The sequence below is a fragment of the Vombatus ursinus genome, unplaced genomic scaffold (assembly GCF_900497805.2).
Source record: "Vombatus ursinus unplaced genomic scaffold, bare-nosed wombat genome assembly UNPS02014793.1, whole genome shotgun sequence".
In the NCBI taxonomy this organism is placed as follows: domain Eukaryota; kingdom Metazoa; phylum Chordata; class Mammalia; order Diprotodontia; family Vombatidae; genus Vombatus; species Vombatus ursinus.
The window spans coordinates 13,698,145-13,717,726 of NW_020954571.1; the positions used below are offsets into that span (position 1 = coordinate 13,698,145).

Below are 19,582 nucleotides of genomic sequence, written 5' to 3' on the forward strand. Positions count from 1 at the left end.
TTAGATTATGGGAACTCTATACTGGGAGAAAGAGAAAGGGAGAACTAGAAGGAGGTAAAATACCTCACATGAAACAGACAAGAAGTGTTTTGCATGACTACGCATCTATAACTTGTATCGAGATGCATGCCTTTTCAATGAGGGTGGGTGGGAAGGGAGGAAGGGAGAAAATTTATAACCCAAAGTTTTAAAAACACATGTTAAAAATAAAAAAAAAGATTATGAAAACTCTAGAGACTAGACAGTGGATCCACTCCCTGAGGGGAGATCGATGCCCCAGGGAGATTTTCATTTCTATAAACATGTGGTGTAGTGGAAAGAGCACTGGTCTTGGAGGAACAAGATCTGAGTTTGAATTCTGGTTCTCCCACTTACAAGCTGTGTGATCTTAGACAAATCACTTTCCCTTTCTGGGCCTCATCTGTGAGAAGTTTCAGACTTGAATAGTTTGGGTTTGAATGAGCAGAGGAGCAGGGGGCTGGAACATTTGAAGCATTGTAGATCACCAAGAACTCATGTTCACCTTTAAGCCTCCTGACTTGGATGGGAACATTGATCAGGGTAGAATGACTTCCCTAGGGCTGATGGACTGACTCATCAGTAGGCTGGGCCACCAGACCTAGTTTCCAGGGGACCAAGGCCACAGCTGCTGCTTCTCCCCTGCCTCGAAATGTACCAACCCCCAGGCTCTTTCATCCCCTGCCCAGGCTCTCAAGCTCTGAGCCAGCCCCTCTATTTGAAGTCCCTGTTTCCTGCTGAGTGGACAGTGGCTAGTACTTGGAATTTCTTGATTTTAAAAACACATTTAATTATTTTTGATAATCATTAGTAATAATATTTATACAGCCTGTCTCTAAAGGGACCAAAGCACTATTTTTTATTGTAACCATATTATAAATCTTATGGAAATAATTTACATTACTTTTCAATTATGTAAATGTTCCCCAAGGCCCTGTTTTCTGAAATCCATTTTCTCCATTAAAACAGCACCAGCTAACACACAGCGAGGGCATGATCCATGTTCCTGAGGAAAGGACGTAGTCACATGGAGCCCCATGAGCTATGTAAGACTGACCACAGGCATTAGAGGGCCTGGTTTTCATGACTTTCTCTGACACCACTGGTCTCTCTAAGCTTCAAGTCCTTTCTTCTATTTCACAGCTGCTCAGTGGGGCTAGTCAGAAGATCACAGCATTTAAAATTGTCAAGGATCTTAGAGATCTGGTTGTTTTGTAGGTAAGGAACCTGAGACCCAGAGAGTTGAAGGATCTTGTGTAAGGGCTCACAGCTAGTTAGTGTTAGAGCCAGGTTTGCACCCCTCCTGACTCCAAATCCAGAGATATTGCAACTCCATTGGAAGGACTGGAAAGTTGTCCCTATTTTATGGGGTGGAAGTTGGAGAATGGGGTAGGTGGTAGTGGGAAACATAGCCAGCAAGGTTAAGGGCTTTGCCCACAGTCATTCAAGGGGGTTTAAGGTAAGGCTCCCAAACTATTCTTTCCACAGAATTTTAGAAGTTGAAGAGACCTTTTTTCAATCCAGCTTCCTCATTTTAAAGATGGAGAAACTGAGGCTCAGAAAAAGAAGGAAGGAAATAAGCATTTATTAAGTGCCTGTTGTATTGTATTGTATGCCCATTATGTACCAAGCATTGTGCTAAGCCCATTATAAATATTATCTTGTTTAATCCTTACAACAACCCTGGGAGGAAGGTACTATTATTATTCCCATTTTACCATTGAAGAAACTGAGGCAGACAGGTTAAGTGACTTGGCCAGGGTCACACAACTGGTAAATATCTGAGGCCTGGTTTGAACTTAGGGCTTCTAAACTTCAGACCCAGTGCTCTAAACACTGAGCCTAATGTGATAGAGCTGTCCATTAATGGGTAGAGCTACAACAAGAACCTAGCCTTCCCAAATTCAGGAAAGCACATTCTTCATTCTACCCTATTGTCTCTGAAGTCTTCAAAGGAGGATAATGTTGAGGCTACCCTGGCCCCAGGCCAGTTTTCGTGTTTAGAATCTGCTTTCCTTCTTGTCACACTACTCAGCACCTACTCCTCTCAGTAGCAAATACTTTCCACTCCATCTTGCTGTTAGAATTGGGCCTCCAGCCATTAGGTTTCTCGGAGGTTATTATCACAGCTCAGAGAAACACTTTTGGGACTTGGTGGGAGACTAGACCTGTCCAACTTCCTGGGCTGCCTAGCTCAATGGGTGCAGTACCCCTTTTTGAACCTACACCGACTTCTATGGAGTTCCTCCTCTACCCCACTAAATCTCCAGTTCTGCCTATCTCGGCATCCTTCAAAACAGAGAGCCATTACAGTATTATGGGTAGATACCTGAACTTAGAGTCGGGGGACCTGAGCTCTCATGCTGGCTCTGCCCCCATCTCTAGGAACTTGAGTAAGTAGCTTCTAACTGAACCTCATTTTCCTCATCTATAAAATAGCTGGACTAGGTGATTAAATGTGAGAATAAATGTCTGGTGCTTGAAGTATTATATGCAGTTATACCTCTGGTCTCTTCCGGCTCTAACAGCCTGTGACTTCCAGCTAGGAGACGGTTCATTCAGGATAAAGTTAGGCAAAAGTCCCTGTGCACCTGCCCCTTTTAGCCACATGCAAACATCACAATTATTTTCATTTTTCTGTAGAGACTTTTGCTTGTCTTTGCAAACCAGGGCTAATCTTTAGTGTAGCAGAAAAGGAATGGAAAAATGGGCGTGATTTTTATAGATGGAAATGTTTTCATCTGTGGAAGTGAAGTGACTCACCCTAAATCACGTAGCCACTTAGTATCAGAGCTGGGGCTAGAATTCAGGTCTCCTGAACTCTCATTCCTAAGTTCCATTGGCTTCCCCTCTACCTCAAGGCCTGATATCATAAAGGCTTGCCCTGCCAGTTAAGTAAGCTCAGGCAACCAGGCCACTTACTGTTGGCTGGATGATTGTACTGTGTTCTGTGAGAACTAAACAGTTCATTAGCCATCAGCGATATTGGGGGGAGAGGGATAGGATCTTTCTAGGTGACCCTAGACATCAAGGAGATCCCAGGGAACGAGATCATCTATCCCTGCCATGAATGAGGGACTTCCCCCACAATTTGCACCACAGGGCTAGTGTGAGAAAGAAGCTTGACCTTCTTCATTTCCCCTTCCAGGGGTCTTTAGCCCCCATGCTCCCCTCCCAGTTTCTTCTATGAACAGAGCAGTTGTGCTGTGTGCTGGCCTCAGAGGGCTCGTTGTTTGCTTGAGGTGGAAAATCCCACCCTTTCCTTGTGAATCATCAGGAAAGCCACCCCAACTCAGGCTTGGTTCCCTGGAAAGAGATGGCCGATTTTTTTCCACTGCTCTGAGAACAGGCAGGGTCTCAGATTGGTTGGGAAGGAGGGGTGGCAGGAGAGGGGAAGAAAGGGAACCCAGCCCACTAGCTCCTGTCCTTGCTAACAAAGTAAGCACTGAAAACTTGAAACGCTCAGGCTGAGCCACCATGCGGGGACAGCTCAGAGGCTCAGACCCCTCCCAAGGTTCCCACAGATCTCTACAGCGTTTCAATGGGAGAGGGGGTTGGGAGAACACAGATGCTGAATCAGGTCAGCACTTGAAGGAATTCATTTTTGCCCCAATATCATCCGATGAGCACATATCTGGACTGAATTGGGGATGGTGACTCTCACTTGAGTAACTACTCTGGCACTTAATGTGTCTGCTCTGGGCAGATGTTGGGTATGAGGTCAGTCTCCCATCCAGGGCCTTTCTGCCCTGGTTAGTGAAAAGTTTGCTCTTTTCTTCAGCTGAGGAAGTTTTAGTGTTGGAGATATGAAGGAGATGCTTGTCCTTAGTACCTGAGTGTTGTCATAGACATAGGGGACTTTTCATGAGCTGGGTTTCAGGGCCGACTCTGTCCCTGACTCTGTTACCATGAGCAAGTCTCATTGTTTTCATCTCTGAAATGGGAATGATAGTTTTTTTCCTCTCCCACATTGCAAGGGTATTGGAAAGACATGTCAGAGAGAAAGAGTTGGGAAAGGAAACTGACATAGTCACTGAGAACTATATTGCCTAGCTTCCAGTTCCTTCCTTACCCTCAATTAGTTGTGTTTCTTTGGTGTTCCATCCTTTGCTCCTTGGACTTTTCTTCCAGTTCTGAGTACAGTGGGAGTGTAAACCCCGAAGCAGTGGGTTGATGTCCCCCAAGGTGATTCTGCTCTCTCCACCTTCCAGCCTAGACGTGACCAAGAGCAACCCAGCAACGGAGCATTTGTAAATCTGTGTAGTCATACGTCAGCTTCCTTAGAAATACACCCACGGGAAGAAGGTTGGCCAGTGAGCTGGACTGGCCCCAGAATACAAGCACATTTGCTTCAGGGAAAGCCTGTGCCAAAGTCCTTTGTAGCTGGAAGTCATAATTAAAGGAGAGGAGTCCGGGAAAGAAAGTCAGGCCTTCCATTTCCAGATGTGAGAGGCAGGGATTATCCTTCCCAAGTGAAAAGTAGGAAAATAGAGGACTTACCCAAGGTCATACTGTGAATTAGTGGCAAAGACTGGACTGCATCTTAGTTCTTTTGCCTCCCAGTCCAGACATCTGTCTAAGAGACCATGCAACCTTAATTTCTCTATCTTACATGTCTCAAGTGGCGGATATAGGGAGGGCTGGTGAGGGGAGTGTTGGCTAAGTCCTTTTTAAAAATTTACCCTTTCATGAGAGAACACATTGTTCTCTTAACCAAAATTCCCAAGGGTGAGAAATGGGAATTAATTATCAGCCAAATCATGTAGGAATTCTCATACTTTTTCTACTTCGAACTAGAAACCTGTGGTATGGGGCTGATCAAGTATCCCACACAGGTTATTCAAAAACAAAAGTCTCTTTAAAAAGCCCCTAAAAGACCAAATCCTGTTGACAAGAGGAAATCATGGTGCAGGGAAAAGAGTACTGAACTTGGAGACAGGATCCTGCTTGTTCGCTTTGTGACTTTAGGAAAATCTCTTCCTCTCTTTGGGCCTTGATTTCCCCATTTGTCACATGGGAAAAAGACTCCTTTTCTCTGTGTCACAAGGCTGATGTCAGAATTAAATAAGATGGTTAATATGGAAGCTTTGGGAAAATTTTAAAAAGTCTAAGTCACCCCACACATTTAAGGGGTTATTTTTATTAGGGATAGGAGACGGGGACTGGTCCTGTGATTTCATTGTCTAGGGAGCCCAGCTGATAAAACTCCTGGTCATACTGCTCAGCACCTTCAAATATTTGACCATAGAGAGTTGTCTAGGTCACTGGGAGATTAAACGACTTCCCCTGGGTCATACAGCCTTGGGCCCAGGTGTTCCTGGCTCCGGGACTAGTGTTCTATCCACTAGGCAACACTCCCTCTCTTGTTACTGTCATTCCTATTCAAACAGGGATGGCTCCCTGTGCTTCTCTGCCAAGTTTTTAGACATGCTTTGATGAAATAAAGACAGTCAGGGTCTTGGGTTCTGGGTAGTGGGCTTGGCAGGCCTTTGTTACTGCCTGCTTTAATTCCTCCCGTCACTGGGTGTGTGAAATCCTAGCCTCTCCTTGCAGCAATAAGTTGCCACAGAATATTGGAATGTAGACTGTTAGAACTGAAAGGGGCCTTAGAATCATCTGATCTAGAGCCATGAGGGATCTTTGAGAGGCTCTCGTCCACCCCGCTGGTTTTATGGATAAGGGTTTTACAGATGTGAAGGGACTTACCCAAGGTCACTCAGATAGACAGTAGCAGAGACAGACATTGAACCCTGGTCCTCTGATCCTAACTCTAGTGTCTTTTCCGTTAGACCAAATTGCTTTCTGGAACATAGAATACTAGAACACAGAACCTGACAACAGCCAGGCTGGTAGAGACTTCAGCACATAGAATGTTAGGCTATATGACATGGTAGAACGAAAAAAGATCTTCGAGAACATCTTGGGGATGGCATAAGCTGAATTTTCTTCTCTTATACTCTGAATGGGTCTCTCGTTCCCCTGGTTACAGGCCTGGAGAGTAGATAGGGGATCAGGGGACAGGCTGGGTTATTGTCTCTGAGGCTTTGGCCCTTTGAAAAGCCTGGTTTACATATGGGGGAAAGAGGAGAGGGTACGCATGGAACATTGAGTGCCAAGGAGATGGTGGAGAAGGAAGAAAACCTTTCAATAAGACTGAATGCAGGGGTGGGAGAGATCAAAGATGCCAGCAGGGGAGAATTCCGTTGGGAGGGCACAGAGGGAGAAACTCAAATGGAGAAGATGAAGGGGAGCACAGTAGAGATCTAGGAGGGGGACAACAGGAACTTTGGCTTACAGCCTCTTTCAGATGCCTTCTTCCAGCTGCCATGCCTGGGGCTGGTTGGGTTCTAAACTTCTACGGTGGGTCATTGGTTCAAAGGCTTGTCCTCCAGGCTCCTCTAGTGTTATTGCCTGTACCGACAGCTGGCACAATTGTCAGTCAGTCAGTCAATAAACATTTATGAGGTGCTTATTATGCCAGGAATTGTGCTAAGCAATGGGGATGCAAAGAAAGGTAAGAGAGAGTTTTTGCCCTTGAGGAGCCTACAATCTAATGGGGAAAATAACACATCAGCAACTAGGGTAAAAATGAAATAGATATAAATAGAGATTTAGATATAGACAGAACAAAATAGAGACAGAGATAAAGATAGGTACAAATTTATCTGTCTCTATGTCTGTTTAGCTGTGTTTGGCTGTCCATCTTTCTATATCTATTTAGCTGTCTGTCTATCTGTTATTTGTCTATATCTCTCTATCTATCTGTCTGGTTTCTCTGTCTATTTATCTGTATCTGTTATCTATCTGTGTCTTTCTAGCTGTCTGTCTTTCTGTCTGTGTTTATCTAGCTGTCTGTCCATCTACCTATCTGTTGTTTGTCTGTGTCTGTCTGTCGTCTATGTTTATCTAGCTGTCCATCTATCTATCTATCTCTTGTCTGTCGGTGTCTATCTGTCTGTCTATCTGTTGTCTGTCTGTGTTTATCTAGCTGTCTGTCTATCTGTCTGTGCTTGGCTAGTAGGGCAGTAGACTGGAAACATAGCAGGAGCAGCATGGTAGGGTGAGAAGAGCCCTGATTTGGGAGTCAGGAGACCTAGGCTCTAATTCTAGGTCTGCCGCCAACTCATTATGTGATCTGGTGAATAGCTTCTTTTTTCAGTCTTCATTTACTAATCTGTTCCATGGAGAGAATGGTCCCTGGCCTGCGTATTTTATGGGGGTGATTTAGAACACTAAAACAGAACCATGCATGTGTTTTAAAATATAAGGGGGTAGAGTGGGGGAATGATGACAACCTATAAAATGATGATCATTAAATGAGGGGTAGGACTATGTTGTTGCTAAGGTTCCTTCTGGTTCTTTATGTTCTTATGACTCTGTGATTATTTTAGCATCTGTCATCAACTCAATGTGTGATGCTGGGTGCCCCGCTTACTGTCAGGTGGTATTGGTTTTTGTCTGTAGCATAGCTAGAATAGCGCAAAGAAGCCCCTTTGAGAACCTGGGGCTCTAAAAGGGTGTGAAGTGACGTGCTGGTGTGCCCCAAATTCTCTCTGATCACTTCTTCCAATCACATGTGCACAGGTGATCTCTGGCCTTGCTGTGCTGTGTGGAAATCCTTCATGGCAAAGAATAATAGCGTTATAGTTGCTTCCTATTTATCTTGCATATAGCTTGTTTGCATATATTTATTTGCTTATTGTCTCCCCCTTTAGATTGTGAGCTCCTTGAGTGCTGGTCTGTCTTTCGCCTCTTTTTGCATCCCCAGCACTTAGCACATTGCCTGGCACATAGTAGGTGCTTAATAAATGCTTACTGATTGACTTACTAGCTTGTGGTGAGCCAAAAGGATCTGAGAACCACTACTCAAGATGGAACCCTCTCATCTATAAAATGTGGTGGGTAGACTACATGACCTCAGTGCTCTTCCATCTCTGATGTTGGTCTAACATTCTATATACTGAGGTTCCTTCCAGCCCTAATGTTCTGTGTTTTAACATTGTGTGTTTTAAGGTTCCTACCAGGTCTGCCATTCTCTGTCTGTGATGTTGTCTGTCCCTTGGCAGTATCTAATACTTGCTTCTCTCTCTATCTCTCTAGGGCCCCCCCGGCTTGCCTGGGTTGCCTGGAATATCAGGCAGAAGAGGACCCCGGGTAAGTGGTTGTCTCTTTGAGCTGTTGCCATTGATAATGTGATGATAAATCTTGGTGACCTGATGATGCCCCCGAGTTTCCTGGCAGGTTCCAACCAGAGATTCCCCTGGAGAAGAAACCTCTGGTCCAACTACTGGTCACATAAAGCAGAATGCCCATAATGCAACTCGACAGCAATGCCCCCGAAATGTTCCTTCCTGGGCCAAGCAACTGCCCCAGGCCGTTGACCGAAGCCCTGGAAGACGGAGTGGGATGGCGCTTATTTTTAGCTCATAGCTCGCCAGTGTTCCTGGTGAGACAATTACATAAACCCACAGTTCCCTCCAGACCCGGCCCCCTGCTCTCTGGGAAGTCGGTCGGTGGAATCCACTCTGGCTGAAGTGATGTTTCCGTTTTCCATTTGTTCTCGGTGCATCCAGCTCCCCAAGCTGCTGTCAGCAGAGCAGCTCTGGGCCAGGCTTCAGCTTGCAAGATGGGAAAGGTTAGGGGGCCAATGTGGGACTCTTGCGGGAGGAGATCGGTCATTTGCTTATGGGGTGGGAGCTGTTCTCTCTTGTTCTGGGATAGGGCCAAGGGGCTAAAAATGGGCAGACTTGTGTAATGGAATAATAAAAATAATAGTAATAACTAGCATTTGCATAGCTCTTTCTCGTTTGATATACAACAACAACCCTGGGAGGTAAGCCCTATTATTTTCCCCGTTTTACAGATGAGGAAATGTGGCAAACAGAGATTTAGACTTATCCAGAGTCACACAGCTAGGAAGTTATCTGAGGCCAGAATTGAACTCAGGTTTTCCTGACTCCAGATCCAGCCCTCTAACCATTGCTTTTGACCAGCTCAGTGGAAAACCTATGGATTCTTAGAACTGTAGAATGTTAGAACTGGCAAAGAGCTTTAACTCAACCCTATACATTTTACAGGTTTAGAAACTGAAGTCACAATAAAGCTTAGTAACTTGCCTGAGATCACTTAAGCAATTCATGGCAAAACTGGAGCTAGAACATAGGCCTCTCTTCTTGTCTTCTAGCCTCGTGCCCATCCTTTCTTCCTTCCTTCTTTCCTTCCTTCCTTTCTCTCTCTCTTCTCTTTCTTTTCTTTCTTCCTTTGTCTCTTTCTTGCTGTTTCCTTTCTCTCTTCCCTTCACTTCCCTTTCCTTTTTTCTTTTTCTTTCTTTCTAGAGTCCATAGACTCTTATATATAGATTTCAGGGGATCTATGAACTTGAATGGGAAAAAAATCAAATTTTTATTTCAACATAACTGATTTCCTTTCTAATCTTATGTATTTTATTTTATAAATTTAAAAACATTTATCTGTGATGGGGGTGCATAGACTTCACTAGACAGCCAAAAGAGGACCCCTGCTCTAGGTCACCTTGTTTCACATGCTGGAGAGTTTTTTCTCCCCATTCTTCCCTCCCTCCAGAATTCAGCCATTCCATAGACCAGGGTGGACTGAGTGGGTGGATGGGGGAATCCCTTGTCCCTTCCCCCACTCTGCTTTTTAAGCTGAAGCATTTATGGAAACAGTTTGTTTGGCCCCTTTTCAAATATTTTGTTCATTTCTCAGTGAGGCAGAGGCCAGAGTGGAATCAGGAGGCTGGGAGAAACAGGAAAAAGCCTCTAGCCTTAAACAGCTGTAAATGTAGAAGCCATTTTTGGGGGAAAAAATAGAAAACTATTCCTTGGGGCAGTCCCTGGTCTAGAACCAAGAAAGGGTGGTCCTGGCAGTAGCTGCTCCCACTTGACTCTATGCAGGCTTGGTGGTATTTGTGGGTGTGGGGTATATGTTCAGGGGGTTTGTCTGTCAGAGCTCTTCCTGTATCATCCCTGAACACTGCTCTCCCACCAGCTGTCTTTTCCCCGGAATACATTGGTTCCCCAGAATGAATTGGTCCTATATGGTTGGGCTTCAGTCCACTGGGTTAACTAGATAAAAGTCCTGAGGAGGAACATGATGTAGTGAAAGACTAGAGAACCAGGAGTCAGAATCACAAACTCTCAATAATTGGAAGGGCCATCAGTGGTCAAAGCAGGAGACCTGAGTTTGAATCCTGGATGACAATACCTTTATAAGCCTGGATAAGTCATCTTATCAAATAACGTAATAGGTAGCTAGGTAATGCAGTCAATAGAGTATTGTAGTTGAAGTCAGGGAGACCTGAGTTCAAATCATGTCTTAGCTTTCTAACCCTGGGAAAGTTACTTAAACTTTCTTAGCCTCCATTTCTTCCTCTGTAAGATGAGGATAATAATAGCACCTATCTCCCAGGGTTATTGTGAAGATCAAATGTGATCATATGTGTAAAGTGCTTCACAAACTTTAAAGGACTATATAAATATTAGTTATTATTGTTATTATCATATGTAAAATACTTTGAAAACCTTAAAACGCTACATAAATGTTAGATATTAGTGTTTATCTCTTTGGGCCTAAATTTTCCCATATGTAAAATGAAGACTAGAGGTAGAGGACAGAAGGCTGGACTTAGAGTCAGGAAGACCTGGGTTCAGATCTTGCCTCTGACATATTCTGGTTGTGTGATCATGGGCTTAACTCTTTTATACTCTAAGCATTTCTCAAAAACTATAAATTATAGATGAGTTACCAACATGTAGTGGTAGAAGGAGTATTTTATACCAAGGCCAGGCCAAAGAAGAATGGAGATAATTCTTGTAATATCTATCTCTTAGAGTTGTATGCATTTTTAAAACTTTAAAGCATTACCTGAGTTATTTATATAATGCCTTCTCTGGGTTACCTTCACAACCCACTACTCACAGATTTATAGGTTGGGACCTATGTTAGAATGATTGCTACTATCTTCAATTCTGAGGTTATTTTGTGGGTCCAAACTCCAAAACTGTATTTCATGAGCCCCCACTAGTGAGCTTACCTTTGAAAGTCAGCCAGTTGACACAATTAGCTCAAAGCAAAGGCATATACTAAAATGTATAGTCTGAACAGTGGCTACAAAACATTCCCCTTCACGCATCCATAAAGTGGGACACACTCTCCCACAAATATATACAGTGGCTTACACCTACAGTACTACAGGGTCCCATAATGCCTTCTCAAACACCAGCCCTCAGCCTGCCCTGCACAGAATCTTTGCTGGGAAGGTCTTTCAGCTGGGTCCCTGGTTCTGCTCCTTTCCATATCTTAACTCTAGGGCTATAGTTATCCTTTGAACCCATAGTCAACTCTCTTTTGTTATATGTCACAAAACTTCCCTGCCCTTAATGCCTCAATTGCCTCTCTGTTTCTATGTCTGTTTGGAGAGTATGTGTCTCTGCTCCTTGGTGAATGTGGTATCTCCTACTGATTGAGTAACTCCATTGAGATATGCCATGGCTAATGAGGAGAAGGAGAGAAAATCTCCTTCCCTGCTGCCTTTTGGTATACCTTTTTTGGTATACCTTTTTTTGTATGCCTTTGGTATTTTTAGGAGCCATACTCCATGTAGTTGCTCCTGGCCCCAACTAGACTGCTTCTAAGGCTGGCAGGCTGGCAGGGTTTTGGCCAATCTTCAAACAGTCATTAAAAAGCTACCCTTTTAATTCCATCAGGGAAATTTCCTTCATACCTCATAAAAGGATAATAGGGTGTAGACATTTTTTTGCACTTCGTTTACGTGTCAACAACTCGTTATTTCTGTTATAAGTAAGTGAATTAGGGGAAAACAAAATCATGCCCCCTGCCCCCATTACATTTATTGTTGTTGTTGTTATTTCTGGCATTGAAAACTGATTATTTTAAGGGAAACTTTAGGGTCACAACACCGTAGATTTAGTATTGGAAGGGACATGAATGTCACCTAGTCTAACTCCCTCATTTTACAGATGAGTACGCTGAGTGCAGAGAAGTTAAATGGCTTAGCTAAAATCATAAAAGTAGTTAGGAGCAGAACTGGGATTTGAACTCAGGTCCTATTACTCCACAGCCAACAACTCTTTCCATCATACTATGCTATCTCCCCAGGCCTAGGGGAGGAAGTGGATCTTATAGGGTTATATCATGTCCATGACTGAGTGCCCTTCCAACATAGGAGTGCCCTTCCTAGTCAAGCACAGACAGGGGAAAAATCAGACCACAGAATCAGTTATAGGTCAAGCATGAGCTTAGTTCAGATCAGGAGACATGGAAGGGGAAACCTGGCTGAATGTGACACACTCCAGCTGAGGAGCTAGCTCGAGTGGACCAAGGAGAAGACAAGTTCAGACCCTGCTCAGTTTGTTGAGATGTCAGCAACCAGAGATGAAGGCAGTCTTGCTAGAGGCAGGGGAATGGACTAAGTGACCTATTGAGGTTCCTTCCAGAATGTTTTTCTGTGATGGTCTGTTGTGATGATTCCTCAGTGGTACGTCTAATAGAGGACCTGAACATGGACTTTGGGCAGATGGTAGTAATTATCCAGACCATAGGGCAAGGATCCAGGTTGTTAGGGCTCTGTTTATACTACAGGCCTGGAAGCCTCATATGCATAGGGACCTTTGTGGAGAAAGTGGCCTGAAGCAAGATCTAACCATTTCAAAAGGGTGTGGAAATGTATCAGAAAGATTTAGATCCCTTTAGGCTGGTGTAAACCAACAAATGAATTTCAGTCATTCAGTCCCTCCATCCAGTTTTATTGAGCACCTCCTGGGCTCACATTCTTTGTGACACGGGTGATACAAAGAAATAGAAAACATTTTCCTTGCCTTGGAATAATTGCTGACATTTATATAGTGTTTTAAAGTTTGCAAAGCATATCCCATTGATTATTTCATTTGATCCTCAAAATCACCCTGTGAGGAAAGTGCTATAGATACTATTGTTCCCATGTTACAGATGAGTAAAACTGAAGCCGAGAGAAGTTAGATAACCTGCCCAAGGTCACAACCAGTAAATCTCTGAAGTGGAAGTTCAACCCAGATCTTCCTGACTTCAGGTCTAGCATTTGAGCTACCACCAATCCTGTTGGAGACACAAGGCTAAATCATTAAGGGCCAAACTATGTAGTATAGGCAATGTAGTAGAAGGTCAGAAAATAAAAAGATCCAAGTGGACTGGAGCAGTCAGAGACTTCAACGTCTGAGGGCAATAACGTGTCCTCTGTCCTTATCCTGTACTGCAGGAAAAAATGTTATGGAAGTGAGGGAAACAGGCAGATCTCAGAAGAAAAGATTTACCTTGTCCCTTCCCACATCATCTCCAAGTTTCCTCCTAGTTCTAACAGTCTGTAAGTCCTTCTTAGAGGAGGTGAGACTTGAATTTGACCTTGGGGAATGAATAGGATCTGCATTGGAAGAGTTTGGTCAAGGCATTTCAAGTTTGGAACGGGGGGTGGGAGTACATGAGCAAAGATGTGCTGTGAAGGGCAGAAGAGAGTCAACAGAGAAAGGTCTGTCCTGGCAAAGTAAGGTGGAACCAGTCTATGAAGGATTTTGAATGTTAGATTGAGGAGTCAGGGCTGTATGCTACTGTTGCATCAAGATAGGCATGAGGCTATGAGGGTGTGCAGGAAGTTGGTGGTAGTGAGAATGGAGAGATAGCCACTCCCATATGCCCTTGTATGTAGCTAATCTCTTCAAGAAAGATTGAAGAGGCACTTTTGATTAGGGATTTGAATTTGAGAGCTGGGCCTTCTAGATTACACCTGCTGTCATGGGCAGTGGGAAGAGCTAGACTTGAGGAAAGTTCAAGTTGAGCCATGCCCTCTGCAGAGGAAGGGGCCAAGAATGAGTAATTGTTGATCTCTTATAACTCTGCTCCTGAGAGGACAGGGTTATACATCTAGACCTTGACGGGGCCTCACAGACAAACTCGAAGGGTCAACCATGAGCCGGGCCCTGTGTGAAGCCCTGGGGATCCAAGATAAGGTAAAAAAACGGTTCCTGCTCTTGAGTAGCTCACCCTCTGATGGGGAAAATAACATGTAAACAACTATGTACACACTGAATATACACAGGGTAAATTGGGAGTCGTCTCAGAGGGAAGGCACCAAAATTAAGGAGGACTGGGAAAGGCTTCTTTTGGAAGCTGGGCCTTTGACTGAGGCTTGAAGGAAGCCAGGAGGTGGAGATGAGGAGGGAGGGAGTTCCAGGCATGGGGGACAGCCAGGGGAAATTCCCAGAGTGGGAAGATAAAGTGTCTTGTGCAAAGACCACACTATATTGTACACTATGTGGAAGGGAATGGGGTGGAAGAAGACTGGAAAGGTAGGAATTATTAGGAGGCCAGGTTATGAACAACTAGTATAATCCCCTCATTTTATAGATGAGGAGAACAAGGCCCAGGAAGGATGAATGCCCAGGGTGACACAGGTAGTAAGCAGCCAAGTCAGAAATTGAACCCAGGCCTTCTGAATCCTGAGCCACTGTATCACAGATACCCTTGACTTGGTGTTAGTGGAAGCCACTGAGTACCACCATGGGTAGATCAGACAGGATACGCTTTCCTCTAACTTTTTTCTTTTTTCCTTTCCTGTTCAGGGTCCCCCTGGGCCTCATGGCAACCCTGGTCCTCCTGGCCCTCCTGGTGCAAAGGTAGGTATTTGTTGCCAGGTAGGTTTAATTATTGCCTTCATCAAGGTGGAGGGAATGGAAAGAGTCCATCTAGGCCAGGGCATCTAGGCTTTGCCAGCACTGGACCACACAATCCAAAGTTTATTTTGTGAAGGCTGCAGGAATCTTTTACAGTTGGTCCAAATCTGTCAGCATGACCCCTAGTGACCGACAGATGATTTAGGTCTATTAGTTCACGTGTGTCATATGTGCTAGCAAATTAATTAGATGAAAATTTTTGTTTTTGTTAAAAAATCTCAGGTGGGTGGCACCACTGGCTGGGTTAGGTGAACTACATTTGAGTTGCAGGCTATATACTGTATGTCCAGGGCAGAGGGTAGTAGGAGTTCTTAACTTGGGTCTGTGAACTTCAAAAAAATATATATATGTGTGTGTGTGTGTATTATATATAGTGTGTGTATATTTAAACTGTATTTTAATATAATTGGTTTTCTTTGTAATTTCTATTATATTTTATGCATTCCATAACATGTATTATATTTTATATTTTTATTTTATATTTTATGCATTTAAAAGCAGTATTCTGAGAAGGGGTCTCCAGGCTTCACCAGACTGCCAGAGAGGTTCATGACACAAACAAGATTAAGAACCCCTGGTCTAAGGTGACAACCTGGAGGTCAGGAGCTGGGACACTGGGGTTAGGCTATGGGAAAACTGGCCCTTTGTTTTGGAAGTAAGTTTCATCTCAGGGTCATGGATTTAGATGGGACTTTGAAGACCATCAGGTCCTGGCTTACACAGCTAATGTAGGATCCAAACCTGAGTCTTCCTGACTTCCTGACATCAAGTCTCATGCCCTGTATAGTATGTCAGGCTTGTCTTGGTTAAAATGACCTCTCTCTGGGGCAACATGCTGTCCCTTGTCAGTAGTGTGACAGTCCCTAAGAGGTTGGTGTACCAATGATAGTCTGAACTTTGGAATCAGCCAATAAACTTTATTAAGCACTTACTATGTGCCAAGTACTATGCAAAGCACTGGGGATAAAATGAAGGGTAAAAGACAGTCTCTGCTCCCAAAGAGCTCACAGTCTAATGGGGGAGGGCTCAGTGACCTGAATCCGCAGCCCCCAGTGAGAGGTCTGCTGTTACCAGCAGCTTTCTTGGCTGCCTCTGGATAGGGGCTTCCATCTGGACGGGGTCCAACATTCTAGTTGATTGCGTCAGCTAGAACTGGCTAGCCAACTCCTATCAACTCCTGCTCTGAGGTAGTGTTGCCTTTTGAAGCAGATATCTGATGCCCTCTGTGCCATACAACATATTTGGTACCATCTGTTATGACTGGGGTCCGGGTAGGGATGGCAGCTAGTGGCAGCTGGGCATTTTCTAGGAGCTAGAGGAGAAAGATAGTTTAGTTTGGGGAGTGGACTCTTTGCAGCATCCAGGGAGGTTTGAAGTGGTATTGCCACCTTGGGAACTGGACTGATGCCCCCTCCAGCTTGAAAAGAAATCAGCTTCTCTGAGCTGGGGCATCTGTTTTGAATCGGAAATGCACAGGGAAGGTTCTCCCAGTGAATATTACATCCTGGTGTGACCCAGTGTTGCCTCATCACTGCTTTCCAGATCATGTTTGGAGGGTAAAACTAGTCATTTCTGGTCCTTTGAGTGAGAAAAGCATAGGAATGCTCACAGACACAGACACCCAGAGTTATGAGCTGAATGTCAGGGGCCAGAGTGTGCACTTGCTCTCTCTCTCTCTCTCTCTCTCTCTCTCTCTCTCTCTCTCTCTCTCTCTCCCCCTCCCTCCCTCCGTCTCTCCTTCCTTCCCTCCCCCCTCTCTTTCTCCTTTTCTTTATTTTTCTGTCTCCATCTCTCCTCTTTCCTTCTCTCCTCCCTCTCTCCCTTCTCTCTCTTCTTCCACCTCTCTTTCCTTCTTCCCCTCCTTCCCGCTCTCCTTTCTTCCTTCTCCCTCTCTCCCTTCTCCCCTTTCTTTCTCCCTTCTCCTTTTCTTTATTTTTTTGTCTCTGTCTCCCTCTCTCTTCTTTCCTCCTCCCCCCTCCCTTGTCCATTTGACTGTGTTGCTTCCAGATTGCTGATGGAAGGGAAAGACCATGCTGACTCACTTGGAGGTCTTCTCTTCCTGTCTGATCTGCAGAGAGGGGCTTCTGGGATCTCTCTTCTTTGGATGGGCAGGTGACCACGTGGAGTTTTTGCTTCAAGCTCTGCTTTTTTGCTTTTGTGTTTTCTTGAATCCAAATTTCCTGGCCACATTTTAGAATGAGATAAAACTGCACCATGTGTAGAAAGAAAAAAGAATGTTTTGTCTTCACCTCTGGTGGTATCTGGGTCTGGCTTAGCGTAGTGGAAAGGGCACTGCACTTGAAAGCAGAGAACTGTTTCAAATCCTGTCTAAACTAATGACTATGGGTATATCACCCAAGAATCAGTGTGAAAAAGAACATTGGATTTGGGATCAAAGAACCTGAGTTCAAATCTTAACTCTCTTCCTTATTACTTCTATTACCTTGGCAAGTCCCCTCAGTTTCCTCATCTGTAGTATGTGGAGTAGACTAGATGACCTCAAAGGTACCTTTTACTTCTGATGGTCTCTGGTCTTATCGTGGTGGCCGTCCCAGGGATCATGACAGACCCTTGGAACATACAGACTTAATGACCATTAGAGCTGGAAGGGACCTTGAGAAATCATCGCTAGCCATCTTTCTCATTTAAAGAAGAAGAATTTGAGATCCAGCAAGGGAAAGCAACTTAACCCGAGATTCGTCCGCCAGTAAATTGAGCAGCTGGCACTAGCCTCCAGGTCTGCTGGCACTCCCTTTGCCTTATGTCACTCCTTGCTTAGCATGTACCCTCCCTACCTTGTATTCTTCCATTCCAAAGGCTGAATATTAAGTCTAGGCCATGGGGTGGGGGGTTGGGAGAGTGAAAAGGTGTGTTTTATATGTATTTACAGATAAACATGGTATCTATCAGGAAGGGATGCTTAGAGGCGGGAGGCTGGACGATATGATATGTGTTACTCCTGGTGGGAGCATCATAAGATTGGGAGCTTGAAGCAACATTGGAGATCATTTGATCCTATCACCTCCTATTAAAAATGAGAAAATGGGGGCCTGGAAGAGGAAATTGACTTTCCTAAGGTTCTTGCAAGCAGGATTTGAACACAGGTCCTTTGACTTGAGAGCCAGTGTTTTTCCTACTCTACTATGCTAGTAAATCTAGAGTTTTCTTCTTGAAGACTTTCCTGCAGCTATTGCTCTCCAAGGCTTGTTTCCACAGCCAGAGATTCCCCAATTGCTACACCCTTCTCCCCCGCTTCCTCCTCCCCCACCCAGCTGTGCACTTCTCATCGTCCAACGATGCCACTTACTTGGGCCCCTGACCTACAACCTCACCAACACTGGCAGACCCACTCTGCCTCACCCTACTAGCATATGTGGCTGATGGGGGAAGCCAAGGCAAGACTGGGGCTGGGCAGCCGCTTAGTAATCAATTTTGGAAAGTAGCTGGCTGGGGGGATGGGGGAGGCGGGGGAAAAGGGTGGGTGGGGACCAACTCGGGAATTGCTGCTAATAGCTGCAAGTGACTCCAAATGGCCCAGCTTACAGCCCTGTGCCTGTGTACTTTGGACTGCCGGGCAAGAAGACTTCAGTCCTTTATAATTTTTAATAGATAAAGGTGCGGATTCTGGGAACAAAAGCGTAGGAGGTGTTTTTCCCACTGGGGCCGTGTCTCAAGCCAAAAGGAGCTGTGTTGTTCTCCTGCTGGGCTCAGCCCGTTCCTGATGAACTTAGCCTTAATAATCATAGCTCACATTGATGTAGCACTTCACAGTTTACAAAACACTAGATAGGCATTACTTAATGTATTCTTCATAATGACCTTGTCTGAGAGGTAGAGAGAGATGTCATTTTCGCCTTTTTACAGATGGGGAAATTCAGAAAGGTTAAATATGACCCAAAGGCCCACTCAGGTGGGCATTCACCCCAGCAGGGCCAGAATTTGAACTTAGCTAGTGGTATAACTGGGATTCAGACCTAAGTCTTTTTTCTCCAAATGCAGTGTTTTTTTTAAAACCCTGACTCCAGATTAAGGGGCTTAGATTCTGGCTTAAGGGCTAACAAGTCATGAAGTCATGACAATTTGCCCTTTGCTCCCCCAGCTGCTCCTGGCCTATAGCTTGGGGGAGGAGGGTTTAAGCCATACTGGATCAGGAGGAAAAGCTCAGCAGATGTACTGATGAGTATAACCAACCCTGCATGGCTGGAGGGGAAGCCACCTCTTCTTCCAGGCCACAATCTGTAGTTCCAAACCTCCTGGTAGAATTTAGCTGCAGCGGCATGTCTGGCTCTGGGGAAGTCACCTGGGGTGAGCATTAGTACTGATGGCACCCAGCAGATGTCCATGATCCATCATTATGGCGTGATTAGTGGGAGCCTTCCAGCAGGAGGCTAGGGCTTGGGGCAAAGAGCTTAGAGGACATGCCGAGGAAGGGAGTTAGGATTTTGATGGGGAGTCACAGCCATGTGACTATATGCGCCAGGAGGAGCTGTGGCCACATCCTTGGGGAGCCACAGTTTTAATGGAAGAGATATGGTCCCTCCTTTTGGTGGGGTGGGCACCTAGTCTATGGCAAAGACATAGACCCATTTTTCAGGAAGCTCTCACTCTGATGGGGGAAGCATGACTAGGCAGGCAGCAGTGGTAAGAACCCTAGTTTTAGATTTAGAGCACTAACATTTCAAGCCTGGTATGAACAAAGGCAAGGTAACTTTACCCCCTGAGGCCTTGGTTTCCTTTTCTGTAAAATAGATGTGTATATTGGGGGTAGAGTTAAACTAGACACTAGATTATTGCTAAGGTTCCTTCCAACTTTAAATAGGTCA

General features: G+C 44.7%; 1 protein-coding gene across 4 annotated transcripts in view; it reads left to right on the forward strand.

Annotated features, from left to right (window-relative positions):
• The window catches only part of COL27A1 (collagen type XXVII alpha 1 chain), a 244,751-nt gene that overhangs the window by 21,058 nt on the left and 204,111 nt on the right, over positions 1-19,582 (forward strand). For all 4 annotated transcript variants that reach the window (XM_027869712.1, XM_027869713.1, XM_027869714.1 and 1 more), the window contains exons 4-5: positions 8,119-8,172; positions 14,649-14,702. In XM_027869712.1, coding sequence (XP_027725513.1) covers positions 8,119-8,172; positions 14,649-14,702 — 108 coding nt within the window. The remainder of the gene's footprint in view (positions 1-8,118; positions 8,173-14,648; positions 14,703-19,582) is intronic.